The 8,639-nt window shown below is 36.8% G+C and overlaps 1 protein-coding gene across 4 annotated transcripts; it reads right to left on the bottom strand.

The window, feature by feature from the left end:
- Positions 1-347: 347 nt before the first annotated feature.
- Positions 348-7,705, bottom strand: LOC107954185 (uncharacterized). Of its 4 annotated transcripts, none has more exons than XM_016889672.2 (11): positions 7,294-7,698; positions 4,107-6,881; positions 3,881-4,010; positions 3,706-3,794; positions 2,896-3,137; positions 2,585-2,671; positions 2,393-2,492; positions 2,011-2,218; positions 1,809-1,923; positions 937-985; positions 348-837 (listed from the first exon to the last, which is right to left on the bottom strand). In XM_016889672.2, the coding sequence occupies exons 1-11, from the start codon at positions 7,435-7,437 to the stop codon at positions 670-672; spliced, it is 4,107 nt and encodes a 1,368-aa protein (XP_016745161.2). In that variant the 5' UTR covers positions 7,438-7,698; the 3' UTR covers positions 348-669. The 4 variants fall into 4 exon arrangements, 2 of the variants coding, with proteins under 2 accessions (XP_016745161.2, XP_016745162.2); XM_016889673.2 differs by having other exon boundaries at positions 348-831; positions 7,294-7,697; XR_005916150.1 differs by having other exon boundaries at positions 657-837; positions 1,809-1,881; positions 1,959-2,218; positions 7,294-7,705.
- Positions 7,706-8,639: the final 934 nt, after the last annotated feature.

The following is an 8,639-nucleotide window of genomic DNA, read 5'->3' as shown; positions in this document are numbered from 1 at the left end:
TTGTAGTCATATCGGAGTTCTCGAATCGATCCTTTCCGCAACATAATTTTTTTTATAAAATGAAGGTGAAATTGATATAAAACCAAATTTTTTATATTATACGAATTAAAAAAATACCATGTCACTATATTGTAACTTTTTCAATTGAAGGCTGACTAATGTAGTTTAACATTTGTGTTATTATGTATTGGAATTGATTTTTAAATTAAATAGTTAATAAAATTTGTAGAAAGAGAAGTTATGTTTCACTTGAATGAAAAGGTACTCATGTCAACATGCCTGTTTTTACTTCTTCAAAGGAAGTTAAGGTAAAATTTGAAGCCTGGAGACAGAGAGAGAAGTGCAGCTTCCAGTTTAACTTATGATATATTTTAATTGCCAAACCCATCAAAAAGAACATGAAACAAGGGAATTTATGGACAAAAGGGTAATCAAAATGAGATCTGCATCCTTCATCCTATAAGGTATAATTTCCCAAGTTTATAGTTGATATAAACACAACTTATCTGATTTTGAGATGTTCTGTACAAGAAAATTTACACATCCATGAAGAAAACTCAGATGCCCTGCATCTGTGTTCATGTGTTGACAGCATCCAAAAAAAGAAAATCACCATTTCGGTTTCACCATGGCACAACTCCCATCTGATGGCAGAATCTGTGGGTATCCTTACCTCCTATTCACAGCTATCCTCCTGCGCTTCTTGTAGCAGCACTTGACAAAATGGTTACCGCCACCTTTCGTTTCCTCACAATAGGCAGCCTGAACTGAGCAATTTGGATTGACTTCATTATCGCATCGAGCATGGTCAATTTGAGTTGGTTGGTTGGCCTGTAACTGACAAAGATCTGGTGAGTCGAGAAGGAGAAAATAAAATGAAAGAAATAGGTTAATGATGGACTAATGAAATGTGCCTGAGAGTCAATAAAAAAGTACCGTAACCACAATATCAACATTGTTAGTAATCCACCCGCCAGTATCAATCCTGCCAAAACATCATATACCTATTATTATTAACATATTTTAACAGGCAGCATCAGAGGCAGTATGTTTGAACAGAGAATATAACATGAAAAATCGAGAAAATAAAGAGGTTCATATGAGTGGAGCCAATATATATCCTGAGTCAAAGCAGAGTCCGAATTGTTTGAAATAGGTGTACAACTCAGCTTATTACTTCATAAATTAGCATAGACGGTGAGACCATCAATTCATAGGTGTAAACAACTGTAAGCAGCTATATCCCATACATCTGTGTCTTTGGTAAGAGACGAAGACTTCAATGCTGATCATTCCAAAGGGTTAATAAGTGATAACAAAAAATTCAGGATTGGAAGAACAGCAATGAACGACCTGTAACTATATCCAACTGAAACATGCTAGCTTGGTTAAACTAAAGAGTGGAAGTGGGGCATTCTAGGGTCACTGCTTTCATATTTTACAAAGTTAACAGTATCACACACATACCAGTAAAGGGTATTTGCTTTGTAAGAGTTGTCATTTATGATCTCTGCCTCTCTAATAGTTGTAAAGACTGCGAAGTCTCTCTTTGCTGAGAACCTCAAATACCAAAGGATGACTACCTGGGAATATTTTCTTCCCACAAACCACAACTACCTGAACCTAACTGACTTAAGAGTTTTAAAATTTACATAGGAGATCTTTCATCTTTATAACTTGGTTAGATGTCTAAGCCAATAGTTCTCACAAGTTTGACCAACCTAAGGAGAGCAAAGCTAGAGTTTTTTTACCCCTTCCACTTTTCACTTTCCCTTCAAACTAGAGTTAATAAAAAAGGTCATACGTACTCCATTGGTCCTTGATCCATACATCTGTTTTCCTCAATCGCTTGGAGTGCTTCAGAGACTGAACTGGACCCATCTGCATTGGCATTTTCATCACTATGAAGTTCAAACTGGGATCCTGGAAGATGTAACATAAACATGAATGTGACTCACTGGTTCATTGCAGTAATTAATACTTGAACTAGGTGGCTATAACAGGGAATACCAAGAGATAGGTTTGATTCCACTAAAGGACTCTTCGGTAAAAGCTTCTGGCACATGATGGCACCCTGGAAACCTAACAATGTATAATCAACAAATTGTAATCTCTCTGATGGAGTCATCTTTAAAAACCCAAATGAACCAGTCCAGGTGGGCAGCACGTCAGGAACAGCAGGTAACATCAGCCTCTGAACTCCTAATTCTATGAGCTTCTGAAGAAATCAACAAACAATAGTCAGAAATTTGTAAGATGCAATGCATTTTAGCACAAAAAATGTAGGATGATAACTAATCTCAAATATCAAGTGCCATAAATTATGAAGGAATTTGACCAATGAACATAAGGAACTGGTAATACAAACCCAAACAAACAAGGTGTAACTAACCTTTTCAAGCTCATCCATCAAAATGCGACACATTCCAAGTTGCCGGTATTGAAATCTGGTACCAATTAAAGGTATTTCGGCTACTTTTTCTCCGTGGACCCTTGAATAGACAAATCAAAGCAAACATACAGAAGAGTCAAACCAAAACCTTTAGCCCTATACAGCTAAATATTGTTAATTAGATAAGCATACCTAACATTAGCAACGGTAATGAGTTCATCCTGTCTTTCCAAAAGTATTGTGTAGAAGCCTTGGAAGTTCAAGCGGTTATGTTCAGAACTGTAGAATTCAAAATCATGATGATAAAAGTTTAAGTCATTTGCTTATAGTAAACACACGAAATTTGAATAAATCATCACTAATGATCAGTTCAATGCTCAATGAATACTGAAGTTCTTATAGTAAACAAAAAAATTTTGAATAAATCATCACTAATAACCACCTCAATGTCCAGTAGATATTGAAGTTATCAAGATGGCTTAAGAAAAATAAGAATATCACACCTTCTACTGAATATAATATCTGCAACAAGATCTCTGCCAGTGCGAAGTTCTTTTATAGGCTTGAAACACTCATGCATCACGTCAAGCGCGATGCTAAGTTTGCTATAATTCTCAACCATGGCTTCATTATCTGAAGCCTCATCATGAGTATTTGATGGCATGGATTTAATTAGTGTCCATGTTAGATTGTCTGTTCCGACAGGAATTGGCCTTCCTAAAAGTTCATGAAGGACCAAAAATATCTGCAGCAAGGCCAGGGTATAAGCAACATTTTCAAGATGTACTATCATCTGTATGGTATTACACTGCTGCAATACTAACTTTAAAGTAGGCTACTGCTGTAAATAAATGAGTATGAAATAACATTTATGACCTAATCCTAACAATATTACCAGTGACAAGAAGGCTAGAATTGGCTGTTATTCTCGTGTGAAAGCAATGCATGTCACTATCAATAATCCCTGTGATTAATTTTATAAATAGCAGAAATATCTCCCACCAATTATCATTCCCATCATATCAATCACATCGTAAAATCTTTTACAGCAAAAGAAGTTCCCTGCTGCTAGCAATTCACTGCTTGATTCTAAGCATGCACATAAAAAGGGCTAAAAGTCTTCTTACAAGGTAAATCAAGGGAGAAATGAAAATATTACTAGCTTTCTACTATGAACCACTCAAATAGTTAAACAGAGGATTGAAGATGCGAAACTACACGTGCCCAAAATAAAAGGTCAGAAAGAAGTCAGCAGTAGCTATCACTTATTGATGCACAATAAACATTACAAAAATAAAGCAGATTGGAAATACCTCTTCACACTTTTTGCAGCAAAACCAATTTTCTTTTGCACATATTTCCAAGCTATCTGCCCCTCTACGGCATATGCACTGAACATGATCTGCATCAAATACACACCAAAAAAAAGCATAAGAAACTATTAATATGTGGTTTTGACCTGTCAGAAAATGGAGAAAAGCAACCTACATTTATGCTCACACTGAGCACAAGTAAGAACTCTATCATCCTCAATATTAGCAACGTCTTCTTTAAGCTTGCTTTGACCACAGATTCCACAGCAACAAGATGGACAGAACCAGTCACCATCTGGAATACTCTATGATAGATCAAAGATCTGGGGGTTTTAAGAAAATGGAAAAAAGAAAAAGTAAATCTAAATCCGAATAAACTGACAACAGAATAAAAGATATACCTCTAAATCGAGGCAGCTTTTATGGAATGAGGATGGGCATTGATCACACAATATTAGTTCACCTCCATAATGACAAACATAACAAATGTCGTCATTCTTGTCTATTTGAGAATTGCGAATCAAACGGCAACTCAGTTTTCTTTCAGACTTCATCTTATTAGTTCGCATCATTTCCCGTTGGCAGTCCAACAGAGACCTGCCATCTTCCAAGAAGATCTTGGCAGCTGCTCTGTGGTTACTGCTGCCACCATGTGCTACAAAGCCACCGAGAGTGTATATCTTGTCACAACAATTGCACTTAACTCCATTACGAGTTATCCGGCCTTCCACTTTCAATCTCTTTTCCTTCCTCCAGTAATGTACTTTTGACCTTGGTAAAACAACATTGTTATCTATCAGCCAAGACAACACAGTTCGTGGATTTTGATGCAACAGACTAGGAGTTACAACCTGCTGCACTCTTTTGGTTGATCGTAACAAATGGTTATGTTGATTGCCATTGAGATTCTCTCTTAATTTGATCAATGCTGCAGGTGATTTTCCACCTTTCAATCTTGAGATGCTAGTGTTTTTAACAGGTGAGTCAGTTTGCTTTTTAACTAAGTCAGCCACAAGATTCGATAAACTATCCTTTTTCCTCTTAGGCTTCTGAGTTCTTTGACCTACTACTATACTTTGCTCAGAAACATTTCTAGTCTCCAGTTTAGAAAAAGATTTTCTAGTACAATTGTTAGATTTAGCATTTGATGGCACCAAGCTTCTCAGGATATCTGTATCAGAAAGTGCAGAACAAAGCTTCTCACTTGCTAGCTGGCTATCAACCTCCTCATTGACATTAATTGTCTCTACAGGTCTAGGAGAAGCCTTCAGGGTCATATCACTTCTCCTGAAATGACACTTTTGAATCTCATTGGATTCAGCTTTAGACCAGTTCAAAAGAGCATGAGGGCAATATTCTGGTTCAACATGTAGATCTTTGATGTTTGGTTCAACAACATGATGTGCATCTTTGGTGTCAGAACAAACAGGCTTCCTCTGGATATCCATTTTAGAGAGTGCAGAAGAAAGCTTCTTGCCTGCTAGTTGACTATCAACCTCTTCAGTGGCATTAATGTTTCCGACAGATCCAGAAGGAGAAGCAGCATCTTGTGAAAGTCCGCCTTCTTTTATACAAATTTTGCAGGCTCCACGAAGTGAATAACATGTCCTTCCTCTCGGTGAAGTATAGCACAAATAGCGCCTTCCATTGCTGACTACATAGTGAAATACCCAACCCAGCCATGAGAGATGCTTTTTTGCCTTCGGTATCATATCACTTTTCCTGAGACGGCGCTTGCAAATCGCATTGATATCAGCTTTAGACCAATTCAAAACAGCTTGAGGGCAATATTCAGGTTCAACAACATGTTGAACCTTGCTGTTTGATTCAATAACATGATGTGCATCTTTTGTGTCTGAACAAATAAGCTCTCTGGTGTTATTCATTAAATGTGAGCAGAGCTTATAAAGAGAGTAATAACAAACACCAGTAGGTGAGATGTATCGCATTCTGACAAGATGTTTTTCTCGCTTCGATTCAATTCTCCATCCTTGATATAAAAGATGCTTCCTAACATCAGTTCTCAAAGCATTAAGATGTTTCTTGTCAGCAAGAGCATATTTTCTAATGGCATCAGGGCATGACTCAGCCTCAGGAACAAGGTTGGGACCAGCAGTTATCCATGTAACCTTTGCATTGTGTCTCTTTAGCCTGGCCCTCCTTTGAGCCATATCATTATCGGTTTTGGAAAATCTTTCATTTCTGGTTAGAGAACAGATGCAAGAAATTCCATCCACAACAGAGGGTGAGACCAACAAAGCTTCAGGTAAAACAGAAAGTGCTTTATCAAGACAGGACCCATTGCATTCAGTTAAAACATGAGTATCATCATTTGAGATGCACATCAACGGACCTATACTAGATTTCTCTTGAATTGGTTGAACAATAGATGAATTTGGACTCAACAAATTACTGTTAACCTTATGCTCAAATGGTAAAAGAGAAGCAGTTTCATCTAAATCTGCATCTGGCATAGTAGGCTCCAGTTGCAACTCAGATTCTGGTTGAGAGGACCCAGGAAGGCCTAATACCCTAACAAAATGATTCACAGTGATCTCATGATTATCTTTTATTACCTCCAGCACCAATTTTTTCCACAAAGAATCACAAGAAATAGTCCACTCTCTAACATTTTGAAAACTATTTTTCTCCCGTAAATCATACCAGAGTTGCTTCACAGAAACAGAAATATACCACTCATGCTCATATTGTTTAATCAACTCAAGAAACAACCAAGTTCCACGTTGGTGCCACTCCTCTTCAAAATCATCCCAATCTTGTGTAATCCGTAAATCTCCAATTCCAGCGACCATTTCATCACCCAAATCAGGAAAGAACACTCTCCTAGTCTCTGAACCATCTTCATGGTCAAAAATCACACCTTCCCACCAGGCATCCATATACCATACATCCACACAGATACCATAGCAAAGACTCCATTTACTGAACACTAGCTTAGGTGGCAATTGCCTCATTAACCCTCGATAGTGACGATGATTCTCACAGGGACAGTCAATACCATTTATTCCAGGTGAAACACCCACAATGTCAACGAGACTATCAGAACCATCATCAACAACAATGTGGTCATACTTGATGTGAAACCCCCGCTTATCCCATGCAATAACAGTCCCTTGATGCCATGAGCCCTGAAATCCCTCTTCCTCACTCCTCACCTACACCATTCCAACTTTGTTATGCAATGAACTAAAACTTCAAATCCATTTTTTTTATTCTTATTTAAAAACTAAGAACCCAACCAATGAGACACGAAATTTTGAGGGTAAAAAACACTTGCTCCAAGTTTTAATTGCATGGCTACCAAAGAGACTCCAAAACAGGCAGATAAGCAAATTACTACAGAGAGAAAGAACTAAACAACAAAATGTAGCTCTAATTAGACTGATTATCAGTATTTGAAACTTTCAACTATAAACAAAACCAAAAATAATAATAATAACAACCCAGTTTTTCTAAGAAAAGTACCCACATTAAGAACATTCAAAATTACAACCTAGAATTTGAAACCAATTTTTTTTTTTTTTGAAAAAAAATTACAAAAACCATAATGGGCAATAACCACATTACCTCAACTTTTTCATTAACATCAAGTTTCTTCCTCCCACTCATTTTGTTACGTTTCAGTTTTCCACAAAACAGAGGGTTTGTCGGTTTCTCCAGTCGAACACCAGTGCCGCCATTTGACTGAACATGTACGTTCTTCTTAAGCATGGCAAATGTATTATATATATATATATGAAGGGCAGTTAAAAAAGGGGAAAAAAACAACAGATAAAGAAAAGAAAAAAAATGGGAATATATTCTTTTTTCAACTCTCTCACGTTATTTTCGCTTCATCTTCGCTATGCTCCCTCATCAAGAACCAGCTTTTATAGTCTACCATTCTCACCTTGTTTCGTGGAACCCAAGCCTGCATTTTGGATGCATCTTTGACGTTCATCAACTATTTGCTGAAATTAAATTAAATTTATGCCTAAATAAATAACTGTAATCTATAGTATTTAAATGCGGAAAAGATTACCTTTTATTATTTTTTATTCAAAAGTTTATTTACCAAAATCGGCACTTGGACCAAGTAACTGCATACTTCTATTTTATAATTTTTGTGCTCAAATGAAAAATTAACAAATATTATTAATAAAATCTTTGATTAAATTAGTGTCACTAATCAACTCAATTTGTAAATTTTAAAAAAATGTTCTTTTATAACTAAAATAAATCATATTATTTGAGGATATTTTAATATATACATATGGTGTGATTTTGTTGCGAAAAGGATCGATTCGAGAACTCCGATATGACTACAAGTAAATTGACCGGAACGAAAAATAAAGTGAACACAAGGATTTACGTGGTTCGGCTTTAATGCCTACGTCCACGGGCAGAGGCGAAAAGAAATTTCACTATAACAAGATGAAGATTACAAGTGTTTTACACTCAAGACACAACCCGAGAACCTCACAACTCTCAACCCCTATAGAAAACCCGAAAGCTAAAATCCTAGCTTTCAAAGAACAAGCTTTGCTCTCTCTTGGTTTGGGATGATTAATATGGCTAATGAACCTCTCTATTTATAAGAGAGTTCAAGGACATAATTGTCCAAAACTTTGGCAAAGATTTGTGGTTGAAAATGGACATCAACAACCATCCACTAATCCACTACCACCAACAACCCACTACCAACAACAACAATCCACTACCAATTTTAAGCCATTTCTTAACAAATCTCCACCTTGGCTTGAAATTTACCAAGCTGAACATCATAGTGAATTCCTCGAACTGGATCACCTCTTCCAAACGCCTCTCTGGCGCTAATCAATCCCGAATACCTATCAAGTCCAAGCAATGCTTGAACTTATATGCAGGGATCACCTTAGTTAACATATCTGCAGGATTCTTCTCGGTAGCAACCT

The sequence above is a fragment of the Gossypium hirsutum genome, chromosome D07 (genome assembly GCF_007990345.1).
Source record: "Gossypium hirsutum isolate 1008001.06 chromosome D07, Gossypium_hirsutum_v2.1, whole genome shotgun sequence".
Lineage (NCBI taxonomy): Eukaryota > Viridiplantae > Streptophyta > Magnoliopsida > Malvales > Malvaceae > Gossypium > Gossypium hirsutum.
Note: the sequence above shows the minus strand (reverse complement) of the source record. Positions and strands in the feature narration are given on the sequence as shown.

What these genes read in the sequence shown, in the direction of transcription:
- LOC107954185 (XM_016889672.2), bottom strand. Translation starts at nt 7,437, where the DNA reads ATGCTTAAGAAGAACGTACATGTTCAGTCAAATGGCGGCACTGGTGTT. An exon ending in ATGTTAATGAAAAAGTTGAG is followed by an intron (nt 6,882 to 7,293) that starts GTAATGTGGTTA and finishes GGAATGGTGTAG; the next exon opens with GTGAGGAGTGAGGAAGAGGG. An exon ending in AAAGCTGCCTCGATTTAGAG is followed by an intron (nt 4,011 to 4,106) that starts GTATATCTTTTA and finishes GATCTATCATAG; the next exon opens with AGTATTCCAGATGGTGACTG.